The sequence below is a fragment of the Propithecus coquereli genome, unplaced genomic scaffold (assembly GCF_000956105.1).
Source record: "Propithecus coquereli isolate 6110/MARCELLA unplaced genomic scaffold, Pcoq_1.0 Scaffold306, whole genome shotgun sequence".
NCBI classification, from domain to species: Eukaryota; Metazoa; Chordata; class Mammalia; order Primates; family Indriidae; genus Propithecus; species Propithecus coquereli.
This window is the reverse complement of record NW_012148686.1, coordinates 656,434-675,062: the sequence shown is the minus strand read 5'-3', so window position 1 is coordinate 675,062 and position 18,629 is coordinate 656,434. Positions and strand designations below refer to the sequence as shown.

The following is an 18,629-nucleotide window of genomic DNA, read 5'->3' as shown; positions in this document are numbered from 1 at the left end:
TCTTTTGGTTGACCTTTCAAGTATGAAATTAAAGAGAATTTTCAAATGTGTATAATATTAACCAAAAACCCAAAAATTAAAGAAAAAGTGGAATGAGGGAGATTTAAAGGAGTAAGACAAAAGAGAATTCCGCATAAGAATTTACAAGTAAAATTTTTTTAATGCTTTCAAAAATATGTGGTTTTAGTCTGTTATTAACAATTTTGACCTAATACCCTTTTTCTGGATGGTTGTAAAATGTTGTCCGTTACAATGCTAAAGAAAACTGGTCACCGCTCCTTTCTCAGATGTGACTAGATTGTGTGTTGGTCTATATACATGTGGATATATACTTAGGTCTTTGTGCTAAAGTAATGTTATCTGGAGATAGTCCAGTCTTTTGTATGTAAAAATTAAGAAACAGGATTTTTTTCCCCCAAATTCGAGAATGATCTGCCGCTGCTGGAAGGATGCAGCCACTGCCAGGGTCCTTCACAATGTGGCGTTTGTTGAGCCACACAGAGGTCAAGAGTTCTGGGCAGCTCCTGACTCCTGTGCTCTGTTTTCCCGCAGGTTTTCTGGGGCCACTGCATCAACGCCTTGGTCCACTCCCTCATCCTCTTCTGGTTTCCCATGAAAGCGCTGGAGCACGGTAACGGCTTTACGATCGCAACTGTCACTCGTAGCTTTGCAGCTCCTCTGGTGCCAATGTGTTCCCAGTTTTTTTTTCCAGTTCCGTAGAAGGAAAGATCACAAGAACACGATTTAGAGGGAAACTGTACCTAAATTCTAATGAGAGCTAGTTCCAGGTTTATAGCTAGTAGGTTTCATCAATTCTGGCTTTGAGAACACATTTTCCTTCCAGTTGACTGGATGGTCTGAATTGTAGGAATTCTAAATTCAATTTTTAATAACCGTTTGAGTCAGGGATCTGGAAGAGAAGGACTGTGCTATAATGAAAAGTCAATGCCTCTTGTCCACGAGCTTGAAATTCTCTGTTAATTACTTGGGCTTTCATCTCCAAGCCTCCCATACCCCTGTGCAGAATAACTCAAATCTTGTTAAGAGTTCAGTCTTATTCCTAGTTTTTCTCAAAGAGTTTCCGTTCCTTGATGTACGCCTTTTGAAGTCATAGGGGCCTGATTCTCCAGATTGGTTTTAGTCTTTCTCTACAGCTCGAAGAGGATGTCTGAGAACTGTGGGGCTCCATATTTCTTTACACTTCTTAACGCATCCTGAACATGGCCGCCTAAAGAGGCATCTCTGTAGTCTCAGAAAATGAACATGTATCATGAGAATGCTACTCTTTCATCCCTCTCAAGTAGTAATAATCCCCCTGGGAAAGATTACTCCAAATGTTGACTAGACAAGGCCTTTTATTGTTCAGAGAACCAAAGAATATAAAGTTTCCAAGTGCCTTTGTTTCTGTGTCAGTGCGTTTTATGCCTAAACAGAAATGATGCATCCTCACTGATACTCTTTAACCTGTTAAATACTGACAGAAAAAGTGCCTGCACGGCCAGTGCCTTGCGCCCCATGACCCATCCTTTCAACCTCGTCAGAACTCCTTTTCCTTCAGGGTTCCTAATCAGAGAATTAAATTTTCTCCTTCTAGCCCCAGACCCAAAAAAGAACATTCTAGTGAAATCGTTTTCTTTTAACTTTAAACCTTTCTTGTGATTTATCTTTACTCATGGTGGAATTAACTTGTTTTAAAATGGTTTGTAAGTAAGGATTTACAAGCATGAGAGGGTTTTATGTGACTTTGTTTCAGAAGCTGTGGTCATAGTAATCCTCGTGGCAGGATGGCCCTAGTGATGGGAAGCAGTGTGTCTGATGAGCGCCAGGGCGATTTGGGCAGTCATCCCTCTGGTCCTGCGCCAGGCTTGTGTGCTTGGGAAGAGAGAGCGAATAGCGTGGACTGGCCACAAGTGCTATCTTCGGACCTCTACCCTTGTTATGTAGACATCCTCCTGTGTTCCTCACTCAACAGTGCTTGCCTTTGGACTCTCAGAGGTATTACGAGATGGTCATTTACTTACTTCAAAAGGAATTAATGTGGCCCCTCCGCAGTAGAGACGATGGCTTTCTAATCCTGGAGTTAATGATCGTGTGCTTTGAGTTCGTTGCTCCTAGTTTATGGTAGAATTGCTATAGTTTGCCTAGATTCCATTGTGTAAATCCATTCATTCACCTAATGTGCTATATATAATATTTAAAAGGGAATAAACTTCCAACAGTTGCTAATTTACCTAAACGATAACCCCAAGTGGATTTTAAGTTTGGTTCTACCATCCTTATCTGTCCCAGCCCCTACATTTGGCAAATTGCCTAGCAGCCAGCCAATAGGGTGATTTTTTCACCCTTTTTATTATGATCACCAGGATCATCAGTGTTACTATTTCATGTGTTTATCGAGCCTTCAGCATAGGGGTTTTCTTTTAGTTGTGTTGCAAACAACAGCCTATTGAATGAAACCGTTTAAGGTGAAATTGCAAATATTATGTATATTGGCATAGAGCAACAGAAGACCATTGGTGTTCTTGTTCATTAGTTGACTTCCTCTAACAAATTGAATTAATATTTTAGAATTAATTTCTAAATTCTCACAATTAGTACAGAGCAAAAATTATTACATTATTGTTCATTAACCTTATCTGTTCATGTAATATTTATGTCCAAAACACTGCGGTGGATTCTAAGGGTGGTGAGTAAATATGTCAGTGTAGGTCCTAACTTCAAAGAGTCTGTAGTCTGGTAAGGGAGGTTAGATTCTGTATTAGTCCGTTTTGGGCCGCGGTAACAGAACACCACAGACTGGGTGATTTATAATGAACAGAAATGCGTTCAGCTCATGGCTCTGGAGGCTGGGACTTCCAGGGCGGAGGGTGTGGCATCTTGTTAGGGCCTTTTTGCTGTGTCATCCCACGGCGAGAGGCATCACACCTCCTACCCCTTTCCCCATCCTCCCGGCAACCGTAGATCAGAACATGCCTCTACCCATTGCCAGCATCCCTGTGTCCTGGCTGGAAAAGGGGCAAAGGAGTGAGGGGGGCAGACCACGCACACCCGGAGGGACATTTTCTCACAGAAGGGTTGGAGGTGGGAGAGTTACATGATGGGATTTCCTGTGAAGAAGATGAACTGCTCTGGAGAGAAACACACAGGAATTGGCAAGAGTGTGGGTTGGTTTTGTCTTTTGTGGGGAGGTGTGTGTAGCAGGGAGTCGGTGGTGGAAATCAAGAAAGACTGTGACGTTCCAGAGGGCGGTGTGTCAGCTGATTGGATCACCTGTTTATATGTGCTCATGTACTGTCTTTAGTACAAATAAGTTCTTATTACACTCCAAGTTGCGATTTAGAAGGATGTACCTGCTCCCCCAAAGAGGCATAGGAACATGCGCCAATCTGAAACAAACTGGGGCACTGTCAAAGCCTGTGGGACCCTGGCCTAACCAGAGAGCACCTCCAGGCCTTTGGCAACTGCCAGGTATGGCCTGGCATCCTTCCAATGCCTGCCCAGACCCTGAGCCCTGAGATAGTGCTGCTTGACCAGGGGTTAAGTCCCTAGAGTAGCTTCATCTCCTTATTTGATACTGTGTGGATGAGTGAGTTTTACTAGAAAATTGTCTCTCCACTATCCATGTAGAGAAGCTCAGGCACATACCAGCATGTTCACTTTGAGCAAGGCGATGTAATTATTGGGAAGAAATATCTGAGAAGGTGTGGGTACATTGTTCATTCCCTAGAATGCTTCCAGGAATTTTGCTTTGCTTATTTTTGTATGGTTTTGGAGAGACTTCTCAAAGCACTCCTTTGCTGTTGGAGTTTGTGATGATTCATTTCAAGTTTCAAAATAAATTTTTCCACTCAAGCAATTCAGTAAATGAGATTTCTTCCAACCATCACAACCTTACGCTTGCTCCCATGATCTGCCAGCAGCTCCCACCCTTTGATCTGAAAAGTGATTTCTAAGTTGAAGCCATAATGTCACCTTCACAGGACCAAGTTCATCCGAAGCCTTGGTGTCGGCCACACTCAAGTTTCCCACTGGTGCGTCCAGTTAGCATAATTGAGCAACCCTCCAGAATGTGGTTATTGGCAAAAGAATGTAAAATCAGTTTTGATTTTATAAAAGGAAATTTTCAGATTTTTCTTGATGGAATGTAAGAGGGCAGTGATAGGAAAGAGAATATACTTACCAGCAGAAAAACGTTCCTAAAAAATTTGTTCTTGATTCCCCAGAGTCCACACCATGGAAACAATTCCCTTACCTGGTAGGAAGAAAAAGTACCACGTGGATACTTATATATAGGCACTAATTCAGCAACAGGGCCTTTCAACATTTTTGGAGAAGACTATTTTATACTTTTTGATAAACGTGCTACTATAAGATCAGGCATGTTTTATATGCTGAAACAACAGTGCACATGTATAAAATAAAACTTAGTGTACTTCTCTCCGCCCATGGCGCTGTTGGGTCTTATTAGCTTACTTTGGTGTTTTCATATCAGGTAAATCCTGATGACTTGCATTGTTTCACATTAAGCTAAACTTGGGCAAGACTGCCAGCGTTCTCTAAGATTGCAACGTCCTAAACTCAATTACTCACGCATAGAAAAAAGAAGATGACAAATGAGTATGTTGCGTGTGCTGGGCCCCCACGGGGTTCTGGGGATGCAGTAGTGTACGTAACAGACATGGTCCCTGCCCTCGGGAACCTACACCTAGAGAAGGCAGGACTTGAACAAGAAGTGTCACCAAAGCAAAGGTCAAGGTCAAATGGAATGTATTCCAAGGAAAACTACCCTGGGCTGGGCTTTAAGGACTGCTTCCCAGAGGATGTGGCAACAGAGCTGACGGGCGAAAAGAAGTAAGCTGGGAAAAGAACAGAGAGGGAAGTTTCAGGTTGGGGGACAGCATGGGGTGAGGAAGTGGTTCCAAGTCGGAGAAGGCGTATGTCGGGGGCTGGGGGAGAGTGTTAGGGGCAGGATTGTGGGACACAGACTGCCTTGGGATGATGAGGGTGGAGACAGAGAGGTCAGACCATCCTTGCAGAGCGTAGGTGTAATGGAACCATTGACAGGCTTCAACCAGCAGCCGTGTGATCTGATTTCTTTTACTACCCACACTGGCGAGGATGACTGCTGGAGGCCGGTTGGTGAGCTGTCACGTGGTCTAGCATAGTGATAATGATGGTAGAGAGAAGTGGGTGGATTGGAGGTAGAACTGGAAGGATCTAGTATTGCGTTAATCAGCACTCCCCTACTCTGCCTGATTGTTCTGTGTCTTAAACCTGCCAGGAGAATGTGGTTTTACAGTCACAAAGGCCAACAAAGTACTATATTTTAAAGTAAGACAAGTGAAACAATACGCTGGCACTTTGTTCCCCTTTAAAAGCCACTGACAATACTGTGTACAGTTCAGAAAAAGTCTAAAATAAATTAAAAAGATTCCAAAATGGGCATTAAATACTAAATGGCACAGAAAAGAGGGGAAGTGGCCTCTGGCATATGGAAAGACCTACAGAGAGGACAGAGGGTGACAGAAGTTCATGAAATCCTGCTGCATGTAAATGAAGTAAATGGAACTTGCTCCCTAAGAACTAGAAAGAGAACATTCTGGACAGTTTTTAGATTTATACAAATGAAGCTACAGCTCATAAATCTAAGTGACTGGTTACTAACCCAGCTATAATATGTTTAAAATATAACCAGGTTTCCAAATTCAAATGCAAATTTTTCTTCCAGTTTTGCCCTGCTTGAAACGCAGTAATGAACTGCTGCCATAAAGGCTGGACTTGAGCAATTGCTTTTCTATACGATGAAATGTGCGAGGTGTTCTGCCTCCTACTCCTGCAACACAGAATTGGCTAGAAGGGCCATTGCTTTCATTCAGTCAAATGTTCCATATGTTTCGATGTCTCTTTTAGTAAACTCTGTGTTACGTGTATTTTAAACAGTTTGGTGCGATGTCGTAAGAAGTGTGAGGCAGAGTCCCCTATTGCACCCTTGGAGGACATTAAATCAAGGTGTCTTTGCTGGGGAGTCTCGGGGGCTCCACCCAGGAAAGATTTATTTCTCACCCATGTCACTGTCCAGTGGACGAATGCGTCCTTCACAGGCGTATTGACTATATTTTCCTTACTTTCCATATTCTTGATGCTCTGGCATATGGGGCTTTGATTCTAGAAGACTGTCCCCACCCCTCCAGGGCTAGCTAATTCCTAAAGATAGCAAATGACACCCTGCCCGCACGCCTTTGATACAAACCAACCAAGCCAGAGCCCGCACCCCCAGCCACATCCTTCACTGCACTCTGACTCACACCCCAAGCCGGTGTTCCCCCTGCCCTTCGTCACACCAGAGGCCTGGACACAGGGCACCCACCCCTGTAGCCCAGAACCCGCCAGAATTACTCAGATTATCCAACCCTAAATTTGCTCAGGGTACCTTCCCTGCCTCACCCATGCCTTCCTGCGAGACCCCGCGCAGGCTCTGGGCCGCTCTCTGCCTGCTCCCTCTGCCTCCTGACCCACCCTGGCGCCTCCCTGTGTGGCCCTGCGTGGCATGCCACGCCTCCTGTGTCTAGGGTCTTACAGACCCTAATCCTCTTCCATCATGACAGTGCTGTCCACGTCTGCCTGTCTTACCATGCCTGATTAAAGCACGCCCCAGTCCGTTTCAACACGGTGGGGCTCCGTTAGTGCACCTCAGCCTCCACTCTGGGAGGGGAGAGAGAAGATCATTTGCCCTTAGCCGTGTCTGGCAGGAAGGGATCCATCATCTGCTCACATCTGATTGGCAAGAACTGGTCTCAGGGCCCACCTGGCGCAGGGATCTGGGGAATGTCACTTAGCCCTGCACCCAGAAATAAGAAACAGGTTGTGTCCTCGCCAGGTGACTGCTTTGGCATTGGCAGTCAAGTTTGCTTTGCATCATTTTTACTTCCCTTTTCAAATCTAAACAACAGCAAAAAAAGAGAAAGGTTGAAATTTGAGTTTCATGTCCTTAGCTTTATCCAGCAGAAATGGCAACAGAGACGAGAAAACCCAGCGAAAGGTTTATATAACCAGGAAGTTGACCCAGCAGCGCTGGTTACAAATGTAATTATAATCACTAACACTTGTATAAACCCTTCCCTGCATAAAGCACCCTCCAGTATCTTATGCCACTCTTTACAGAGAAAGAAAAAAATAACTTTTCTCTCCATGAATTCATAATGTTGGAAGCAGAAAGAACAGTTTCGATTATAGTACAGGCCTGAGCAGGTAAGGGTCTCTAGGTTTATTCGTAAATTAATTATCTGAAACTTGGACTGCATCTTCATGCTCGATACAAATCTGGTCGTGGCTGGTTGGTGCGCGCCTCGTCTGAGCCCTGGAGCCGCGCGGGCCCGGAGGGAGAGCTGGCTCGGGGAGAGCTCTGGGATCCGGGCCGCTCTGTTGCAACAGTGCTGCTGGACGTTCTTGACGTGAAAGGGGAGAGGGAAAGCAAGAGGAACCGGCATCTGCTCTCCAACCAGAAGGTCTTGGCCAGCGCCTCGATGTCCAGGGAATGGCGCCACCTCCGCCTGGACTGTGCCCGCTGAGGCCTGCGGGAGGGAGAGGCCTGCGGTGCTGAGCTCAGGTGTCCCCCTGGTTCTCGCCACACTCCCAGCAGACGCATGCATTCGCCCCGTCTGTTTTCAGGGCCATGAAGCCCTGTCTTTTCTGACCATGCAGCGCTATGCTACGTAACTTTGTTTTCAGATTTTGCCTTTTGTCAGAACCATTTCTGATACATTTTGTGGTTTAGCCAGGTGAAGACATAAGGTTTCTAATGAGCATTTAATTGAAATGGCATCTTAATAAAATGGCTTCACCCTAGCCCTTTGGAATATTCTGAAATAACTTCCTTGATCATTCCGTCTGTTTAGAAAAGGAGACATACTTTTCTTACAAACTGTGGCTTTTCCCACAAGTATTTTCAAAGAGGCTTTTGCACGCAGCATTTCTGGGCTGTTCCTGCTAACGTGGAAGGCCCCTGTGGTTTCGTCTCAGTTGTTCACAATGGTCTGTTTTAGTGACTATGTTTCCAGACCTCATTTGGCTAATCCTACGTTATGTCGGTCCCTGGATCCAACCAGATTTTGCGAATAATGTTAGGTCTGGAAGAACAGGCGGGCCTGCTGCCTTGGGGCAGTGGATCCTGGAGCCATAGCATCGTGTTGTTTCTAAGACCACGTGCTCGCTATCTGGGACAGGGTTGCTATTTCTCCATTTTATGACACTTTTCATGTACGTTAATACATGAAATAATAAGCATGATATTAGGTTTTACATCCCATGCAATCACAGACTGTTCTAAATGTGACTCAGTGTTTCATCAAACCCAGCCAGTGGGGAATCTGTCCCACTCTTTTTCTTTCCCCTGCGAAAGTTGTTCCCTGGGTGTTTTGGGACAGGTAATGCTCAGCTCTCTCAGCTCAGCCCTCACCGCAGGACGGGTCTGATCCTGGATTTGCAGAAGGCTAAACTGGCTGTGCTGATGCAAGGGGCAGGCTAATCCTTCTTTTCCCCGGGTTCTTGAGGTCTTTGCGCGCTAGTGATGGGTTTCTGGTAGGAAGTGCCCAGCTCCACGCTGGCCAAGGTAGGAAAACAAAGGTTTGGGGAGGTCACGTTTCTCCACACGCACTCTGGTTGGGTTTCCATTACAGGAACCTTTTAGAGCCTCGCGTGGTTTGACCCCTGCCGACCTCACTGTAGTGAGGCACCCCAGTCGCCCCACCCGCCCTCCTCAATACACCGTTCTGCCCTGAATCCTCCTCTGTGCCCAATGTAAGCTGATTTCCTTTTTGCCTGAAATAGCCTTTTCCCTCTCAGCAGCCCTACCCCCCAATATCCACCTGTGCTCCCCCATGCTGCTTTCTATGAAATGCTGCCCTTACTGTGGTTTGCACAGATAGCTGATAAATGCTGTTCTAAAGGCTGGTTTGAGGAACTCAACTATTCACATAGGTTCTGGGGAGTTTTTTCCCTCCTTTCAAAAAAATTTATGTGAAATTTTAAATATCTAACTAAAATAAAGACAGCGAAATGACAGGGAAGACGTGTTTCCGAGAGGAGTGGTAGGATCATAACAGCGCTGTTGGGATTAAGCAGAGTGGGAAGGAGTATTTTGTCAGCAGCCTGCTTCGGGATAGACTGGACAATAAAAGTGGGCTTTTCCAGCCTTGAGTTGTCAGCAAGCTGGAGCTTGTCAATATGTTCATCCACAAACACCTTCTTAGGGCTTCTGTTCTTTCCTTCAGGAGCAGCTTATTGGCAGGTTTTAACAAGGCATGATGCCCACAGGTGTTTGCCTCTAAAGCGGCTGAAGTACAACGATCGATTCCACAGGGATTTTCCCCGCAGGGTGTGCAGGGTAGTGACTGTGACTTGTTTGGAGGATGCTATCTTTTCAGGGGCTCTTGGCAAGTCCCAGAATCCCATCTTGGTTTGGGAGTTTCTCCTCTAAAGGAATAAATTATTTCCAAATGGCATTAGCTTTGACTGGGGAAAGAGATACTCCTTCCTAAGCTGAAAACTAATGCAATGTTGTTACCCTTCCAAAATGATGAACTGAAATAAATTAGGTTTGTCGTGTCTTCATGAAAGTTTAATGCTCAAATTACCTGAAGTGTAAACATTTTATTAAATTTCAGTAGCGTTCACTCTCATGACAAGTTAGAAATTAATGCATTATGAACCTCTAGGAGCTGTGGTCGGAAAATGTCCTTTAGTTTGTCTGTTTCTTTGGTTCACGCCAAATTGCCAGCTCTGTGTTTAGTGGTCTTATGAGTCCCTCTCCGTGCATGTGCTGTCTTCGAAGTTAACATTCAGTCGCAGAGTGATCAAAAAGTTCATGCCCCTGTAAGGGCCAAACAGCTCTCTGAACTGCATCACCTAGTGCTAAAGCCTCACCTGTTCCTCTCTCTGGATCTGGCGGATGATTGTGTCCCGCCCCCCTCACCTCCCAGCCTGACTAGGGAGAGCAGGGTGGGTCCACCCTACCTAGTCCAGCTCCTCTTCCTTTCCTCTAAGCCATGGTTGATTTTGCCCCCAGAGGACGTTTGGCAACGTCTGCAGGTATTTTTGTTGTCACAACTAGGGTGGGTGCTCCTGACATCTAATGGGTAGAGTCCAGGGACGCTGCCAAACAGCCTGTAATTCACAGGACAGCTCCCACAACAAAGAAGTCTCTGGCCCAGAATATCAGTAGCGCAGAGGTTGAAAAGCTGGACTCATCAAATGCCCACACAATAACAGTCAGGTCTCAGGGGCTTCCTGCTGCCCCCCCTGAATTGTTCACTGTGTGTATTTCCTTATGTGGTACACAGTTCTGTCACATGAATCTAATTTTATGTCCACCTCAGTTTTCTTCTAGAAATTCCCTTCCCATCAGGTGTTGGTATTTTAAATGAGTATTTCTTAGTCTAATTATTTTTCCCCTTAAAGTTATCTCCTTTCATTTTGGGGGTTCTTTTTTCTAACTTAGTTAATGAAAACAAGCTCTTATTTTCAAAACTTACAGTTTCTTACTAACCATGTGATCTTGGAAATGTTATTTGACTTCTCTTTGCTATAGCAGTTTCCTCATCTGAAATATGTGGATAATAATACTATTTCATAAGGTTGTTAAAGTATTAAAGGAGCTAATACATGCAGAGTGCTTAGAACTGTGCCTGCCATATAGTAAGTGCTTCAATAGGGTATATATTTTCAACACAGATTTTCTTAAATTGTCTAACAATTTTCTGTTTATGTGTATATCTATAAAATATGAAACACATTGTAAGACCTCCGTATTAGACAAATGCTTTGTATGTCTAATATCTTTTAGTCCATGAATCAACCAACATTGGAAATTTTGGTATTAAAAGGAAATTTAAAAAGTTGTCAAGACCACATCTGCAAACTTTTCATTTTCAGCTTAGTCTCTCACCCCTTTCTAACTCTTCCATCCGATCAAAGTTTTCTCTAGACTCCCTGAGGGCTTAACGCGGGTGGAACATCAAGGCACAGAGATCATTGCTCTTCCCCACTAAAATGGCCGCTCTGACAAGCATGGAGGGCGAGATTGGGACCAGGAAATTCATCCTAATCTGAGTTGAGGAGGAGGAGGAGGAGGAGGAGCTGAGACTCTCAGGTTTCTGCTGCTAACTCCGTGGGGCTGGTTTAGCAGCTAAGAACAGAGACCATAGCCTCTTACCATTGCCTGTCTGAAAGGAGCCTTAGAGATAATTCAGTCGTCATCATCTACATCTGATATAAAACCTCCATTTTATAGATGAGTAATTGAGCCTCAGAACCTGAAATTTCAGAAAACTAAATGACGGCAAGGCCGGAACAGGGGAGCAGGGCTACAATGGGGTCTTCTAACCCTCATTACTGGGATTTTCTCCAGTAACCCACTTCCTTCCCTCTACCTCATCTTTCTAGTTATCCTTTTATTTCTCTTGTAACAATAGTCGTGTTTCATCCCTGTCTGTTCTCCCTGTCACGAACTTGATCACTTGGCGCTAAGTTTCCATGTGCTCCCCTTTTAATCAGTATTCCGTATCCACATGAGCAGAACCAGTGCTCTCCACCTCAGGTAAAAGACACCGCTATTTATCCAGTGCTCAGGCCAGAGACCGCGACATCACCCTGGAATCCTCACATTCTTTCCTGCCCAACATCCAAATCATAAGAAAATCCTATCATTTCTACCCTCAGAATATTTCCAATTGCTATAGCTTCTTACCACCTTCGTGACAGCCACTCCTGCTGGCCCTGCGTTGTCCAGTAGAACTTTCTGTGGGTAGGGAGATGCTCTGCTGTCCTGTAGGGCAGCCTCTAGCCACCGGTGGCTATGGATTATTTGAAATGACTGAAGAACTGAAGTTTCCTAACAGTTTTATTGAGCCATTTATATTCCACACAGTTCATCCATTTAAGATGTACAATTCTATGGTTTTTAATATACTCACAGAGTTATACAACCATTACCACAATCAATTACAGAAAATTTTCCGTGCCCCCCAAAAGAAACCCTGTGCCCACTAATAGTCATTCCCCATTTCTTCCAAACACCCCATGGTTTCTGGCAACTGCTGATCTGTGTTCTCTCTACAGATGCACCTGTTCTGGGCATTTCATACAAATAGAATTGTACAACACCTGGCCTTCTGTGTCTGGCTTCTTTCACTTGGCATAAGGTTTTCAGGAGTCATCCATGTTGTAGCCCATGTCAGCACTTCATTCCTTTCTTACAGCCTAGTAATATTATATTGTATGGATATACCATGTTTATTTATCAATTCACAGTTGATGGACATTTAGGTTATGAATAGGCTATTATAAATAATGCTGCTGTAACATTCATGCATAAGTTTTTCTGTATTTCATCCATATGTTTTCATTTCTGTATATACCCAGGAGTGGAATTGCTGGGTCATATCATAACTATGCTAACCTCCTTTTTTTTTTTGGAGACGGGGGTTCTCATTGTGTTGTCCAGGCTGGAGTACAGTGCTATTCACAGGCATGATCATGGGTCACTGGAGCCTCAAGCTCCCGGGCCAAAGCCATCTTCCCATTTCAGCCACCCAAGTAGCTGGGAGTACAGGCACATGCCTCTGAGCCCAGCTACACATAACACTTCCAAGAACTGCCTCCCAAAGTGTCTGCACCATTTTGCTTTCCTGCCAGTAGTGTATGAGGGGTTTAATTTCTCCACATCCTCGTACACTCCTGTAATTATTTGTCTTATTACAGCCTCCTGATTGGGTGCTAAGCAATATCTCATGGTGGTTTAATTTTGTGTTTCCATCATGGCTAATGATGTTGAGCTTCTCTCTATACCCTTGGCCATTTGCATATCTTCTTTGCAAATATGTCTATTCAGATTCTCTCCCTATTTTAAATTTTTTTTGTCTTTTTACTGTTGAGTTGTGAGAGTTCTTTATGTATTCTTGGTACAAGTTCCTCATTAGATATATAATTTGCAAATATTTTCTCCATTCTTCAGATTGTCTTTTTCCTTTCTTGGTGGTGCCCTTTGAAGGACAAAGTTTTTAATTTCGGTGAAGTCCAATTCATCTACTTTTTTCCTCTGTCAGTGTACTTTCAATGTCGTATCTAAGAAACTATTGCCAAATCCAAGGCTATAAAGATTTACTGCTGTGTTTTATCCTAAGAGCTTTAAAGTTTTGGTTCTACGATCCATTTTTTATTAAATTTTTATTGTGGTAAAACATAATAAGCTTTGCCATTTTAACCATTTCAAACATACAATTCAGAGTCATTAATCATATTCAGAAAGTTGTGCAACCATCACTACTTCTATTTCCAAAAATTTTTTATCACTCCCCATTGAAACTCTGTACCCATTAAGCAATAACTCCTCACTCTCCTCTTCCTCCCCAGCCTGTGGTAGAAACTGAATTTCTTTATTGTATTTTATTTTCTTTTAATTAACTGTAAACAACTAAATGCAGCTAGTGGCTACCAAGTTGGGGTGCACAGTTCTAACCTCACCAGTATCACTCTCCTGCACAGATGGCTGCCATCATTTCCAAGCTGTCTTTGCATTTACTATTGTTGCATGTATGGTCATCTGTGAGCTATTCTCCAGTTAAAGCTGGACTGTTTCTTTAAGAACATAACCTATACCATGTCACCGCCAGCTCGGAATTCTCCAGTGGTTACCTATCACAGTTAACAAAAATCCAAACCCTTCACCCTGGTCTACATTCACTGGCCCCTCTGATGTCAGCATTCTCTTTCCTCCTCCCAGTTCTGCAGCCACACTGGTCTCAGGCTGGTCTTTGAGCCCTTGAGTGCTGGCTGTATTCAGACTCTGGGCAATTTCTCTTCTCTGCCTGAGACACTCTTTAGATAGTCATTTAACCCTCTCTCCTTCATACCATTCAAAAGTGCTCAAATGTCACCTACTCAAAAGGATTTTTCTGGAACTCCCTATCTTAAATAGCAACCCCTGTCTCTGTATTCTATTAATCTTCTTTGTATTTCCTCATAGCACTTATTATACCTGATGTTTTATTGTATGTCTGTTTGTTTATGAGTTTACGGTGAGTCCTCACTATAATGCAAGCTCCATGAAGACAGGGCCCTTCTGCCCCAGTTCTCATAAAAGTACTTGGGCATAAAGTAGATTAAGTAAATACTTGTTGAGAATTTAAAAGAATAATGTTCCTTTCAAGGCTGTAAGCTATGTTAGAGTCAAAGAAACTATCTTCTGTCCAAACTCCAGTGTTCTTTACTGGGATGTGCCTTTAAAAGTGTTGCCCTTGTTATGCAAACAATCTGAGGGCCAGTTGCTGAAAAGGGAAGCACTGCAGTTTTGAGTAGCTATTAATATTTGCTAGTGCGTCATCAGTTTGTTGCCTTCTTGAGGTTAATTTAGCTTCTCCCCTACTTTTTGAACCTTTTCCCCTCCTTCCTTCGTAGAGAAGTCCTGCCAAAGCTCCGGTCTGTCCTCACCACCTTACCCCTAAGCTTCGAGCTCGTCCCTTCTTAAGTCAGTGGCCACATTCTCTCTCTGCTCTCCTGGTGTGACTCTCACCTGGCCCAGCAGCAGCCCTCGGTTTAGGGCTGTACCTGATGCGTACCATGGTGTCATTTTGCTCGTTAATCTTCCCTTCACCTGTCTAGAGTCAGGAGAGAGCGTGTGCCTAGGAGCTGGGTCCAGGGACTCACGATTGTCCGATTCCGCCACAACTTACACTCCTTTAGGAAAAGCAACAGATCGTGGTTCTTTAATAAGAGTGGGCTTCTGCAGCAAACGGGTAAATCATCGAGCACAAATACATGTGTATAACAGCTACTGGGCTGGAAATTTAACACAAAAATCCCTATCTACCCAGCCCGTGGGCCACAGATCTGTATTTGAGAATTAAAAAGTAGAAAAGGAGGTTTCGCTATCATCCAAAGAAACTGTTCTTGATCTTAAAATAGGCTTTGACCCCTCAGGATAAAAACCAGACTTCTCTGAGCAGGACTAACTGACATGAATTGGATAATTCTATTAACATTCTGCCTTAGCGATTGCTATATACAGTTTAATAGCCATCCTTGAAAAGAAAAAGATATGAAAACTGACGCTTCAAAATCCTAGTTGTATTTTCTAAACATCACTCATTGGATGCCTGTATTTCCCAGTTTATAGACTCCAGAAGTTCATGTAGTTGGAAACGAGAACATGAGTAGTGAATATCCCCCAAAATTCTTTCCAAGTTCAGTCATTAAGAATTGATTTTGTATTCATGTAATTATCTTCTTTCATTGGCCCACAATTCTAATATGCCAAAAATTAAAGATGAATAGTAAATGAACACTTGAAAAGGTATTATATAATGCTAGCACTTAATAAAGAGAGATTAATATATTCTTATTCCTTTCCTTTTTAAAAAATGGATAAAAAGATTTTAATCTTTATAAAAATGTAAATTTCAATGCATCAAATGGTTGTGTGGTTTTTGGAAGCTTGATTTTATTTGCTTCATTTGGAGAAAATATAAGATGAAAAAAATTCAGAGTTAGAGAAGTAGGCATTAGAATCATAGATGATGCAATTTTGAAATGCCCTTATGTTTTGATGAATATTTCTGAAGTTCCATTTTTAATGTTCTGAATAAAATAGATGGCCGTGCTCTGCTTCTTGCAAGTTAATTGTGACTTATTTGTTTTGCAGATACTCCACTGGCCAGTGGTCAGGCTACCGACTATTTATTTGTTGGAAATATTGTTTACACGGTAAGTTTATCCGTTTATTGAGCCATTCTTAAATGGTCCACGTGTGGGTTATACTTCTCTATACCTTTTATATAAGGCCTTCCTCGTTATTATTATTTATTTCAAATCTTTAAACTATCTTTTATAGATTCCTTGAAGTTCAGAATGCTGTGAAATGCTTACTGTATTGTTTGTGAAGGTTGTGCAGAGTCCGTTTGTAGACAGGTGACTGGCAGACTGCCCACTTCTTCAAATGACCATTGCACATCTGCCCTTAAAAGAAAACTCTCAGGAAGGTGATTTCTCCTAAACCATCCAAGCTAAGAAGAGGGCAAAGCTATTATTTGTGAGAAGACCATCACTAGAATGAGAGTTTTTTCTGGAAGTAGATCTGCCTATATGTTTCCTAGAAATAACTCCTAGAGAGTTAGCTACACATGTGGCACTTTGAAAGTATCACTTCCTTGGAGGAACTAGCTCTGGAGCAGAGACATGGGATTTCTCATGGAAAGTGAAAATAACTCACTGAGGATAATATGTTTTTCCAAACTCTTCTTTCTTTTTGCAGTATGTTGTCGTTACTGTGTGTCTGAAAGCTGGTTTGGAGACTACAGCTTGGACTAAGGTAAGTTTTCTCTAGAATTGTTTCTCTATCCAGTATAGGTCTTTTTTTATGCTGTGATTTTTTAAAGCCTTGGGGAAACAATAAGCAACATCTAGCTATCTTATTTTAAATTTTGCATGTAAAAATTGTGGTTTGATCTTTATCAGGGCAGATTTGCAATCCAAAATTTCTTGGTGATTCATTTGCTTGGCACCTAATTACAGCTCTAAGCTATTAACAGTCATCTCATTTCAAATGTATATGCCCATTGTGAGAAAAAAACCAAAAGCCATGTATACACACATGCGTATACACATGCACATGGGAAATACGGAAGAACAAAAAAATATTTAATTTCCACAATTTTACCACCAAGAGATAGTTATTAACACTCCACTCTGTAACCTTCCAGACTTTGTTTCGTGTCTGCATGTGTGTGTATTTTTTAATGTGATGATACATTATAGAACATAGAGCTTTGTAATCTTTTTGTACTTAAAAATGTATCAGGCACATGTTCTATGCCTTAGAATGTTATTCTACAAAATCATTTCTCGTGATTTAAGAGTACCAAGTTGTATAGATGTTCCATCATTTATTTCACTGTCTCTCATTTTAGACATTTTGGTTATTTCCAACATTGGAGGATTATAACTAATGCTTCATGTTTGTCTCTCTCAGAATGTCATGACCTGGCTGATGTTTAAATATTCTGCTAAGAAAAATGGGGAAGGGGGTGGGAGGTCAGTGTGCCATTGGGACTCCTCAGGAGACAGAGGCAGTTGACCCAGGTCAGAAGTGAGGGTGGCTTAGTCTGGGATGTTAGAGGAAGAGGTAGTGAGAAGTGGTCAGAGTCTGGATGTATTTTTGTTTTGTAAAAAGGTAACAGAACGTGCAGATTGATTAGATTGTAGGGTATGGAAGAAAGAAAGAAGTCAGGGATCATCATACTAAGAGGACAAAGGATAAAGAATAACAACTCAGTAGATGCTTAGAGGGGCGTTGTTGAGATGTGATATCCATTCCAGATTAAAAAAAAAAAAACTTTGCAAAATGAACAAAACAACCAGAGTCTCAAAATGGCAACTAAAAACATCTTGTTCGTTTTGTCTGTTCAGCCGCTCTCTTCCCGGCTTAATCAGCCCTTGTTCTGTGCAGCCCCAGGTTGGAGCAGATACTTGCCGTGAGCTGAGAGGGGCCTGCTGTCACTGTAGGGTGGATTCTAGAGGAAAGTCAGCTGTGACAGCAAAAGTGTGTTCTTCTTCAGGGTAGTTTGGGGCCACCAATTACTTGAATTCATTGTTAAAAATTCTGAGACAAAGGAATTAGAAAAATTGAACTCCCAGTCTTCCCATGCGGAAAGGTAGCTCGGGCTTGGGGGCTCTGCAGCGGGTGGAGTTGCGGTGAGTCTGCCCAGCGGTGAGAAGCCCCGTCTGAGTGTCTGTTCCTCTCTGCAGTTCAGTCACCTGGCAGTCTGGGGGAGCATGCTGATCTGGCTGGTGTTTTTTGGCGTCTACTCAACCATCTGGCCCACCATTCCCATTGCTCCAGATATGAAAGGACAGGTCAGTACTACTAACTGTCCGTGTGCCCAGTGTGTCTTGTGATAACGGTGTTTTCCATGTGTGGGTGAGCAGCTTTCTGCATCTTACAACAACCATGAGGAGAGGCTGGTGTTACCTGCTTCCACCAGAATTTATCGGGAGATAAACCAAATTGAAGCATCTCAAAGAGGTTGTCCAGTCCACAGAAGTGGCATTTGAAAATTGTTTAAAGTTTTGTGTAGAGACAGGGTCTCGCTATGTTGCCCAAGCGGATCGTGAACTCCTGGGCTGGAGCGATCTTCTCGGCCCGACCTCCCAAAGTGCAGGGCTTACAGCATGAGCCACCACGCCCAGCCTGAAATTTTAAATAATGTGGAAAAATTGTCAACTTAAATCCTCTGACCCAGCATGTCCACATTCCCATAACACATTACTGATGTGTACAGTGTGTGGCCCTTTGAAAACTGGAGCTGTTTTGGTCATTCATATTCCAGTGATTATGTCGATTACAGTTTAGATGTTACACTGTGATTAGCTGGTGATTGGTCACCTGTGAAAGATAAATCTAACGATTCTGTTAACCAGATCATTGATGAACTGGAATCTCTCATGGTTCATCTCTTTGCACTCTTTGCGAGGCTGAGATTGGAAGACATTTATACTTGTTTGAACATTTTTTATATTTCCTTTTCTTTTCTATTATTTTTATCCAGTGTTTGAGATTGAGCCATCAACACTGACAAATT

General features: G+C 42.9%; 1 protein-coding gene across 1 annotated transcript in view; it reads left to right on the top strand.

Annotated features, from left to right (window-relative positions):
- Window positions 1–18,629, top strand: part of LOC105814782 (phospholipid-transporting ATPase IB) — a 478,735-nt gene that overhangs the window by 337,829 nt on the left and 122,277 nt on the right. The window contains exons 29-32 of the mRNA XM_012649872.1: window positions 553–631; window positions 15,695–15,756; window positions 16,304–16,360; window positions 17,797–17,904. Of these exons, the coding sequence (XP_012505326.1) occupies window positions 553–631; window positions 15,695–15,756; window positions 16,304–16,360; window positions 17,797–17,904 (306 nt within the window). The remainder of the gene's footprint in view (window positions 1–552; window positions 632–15,694; window positions 15,757–16,303; window positions 16,361–17,796; window positions 17,905–18,629) is intronic.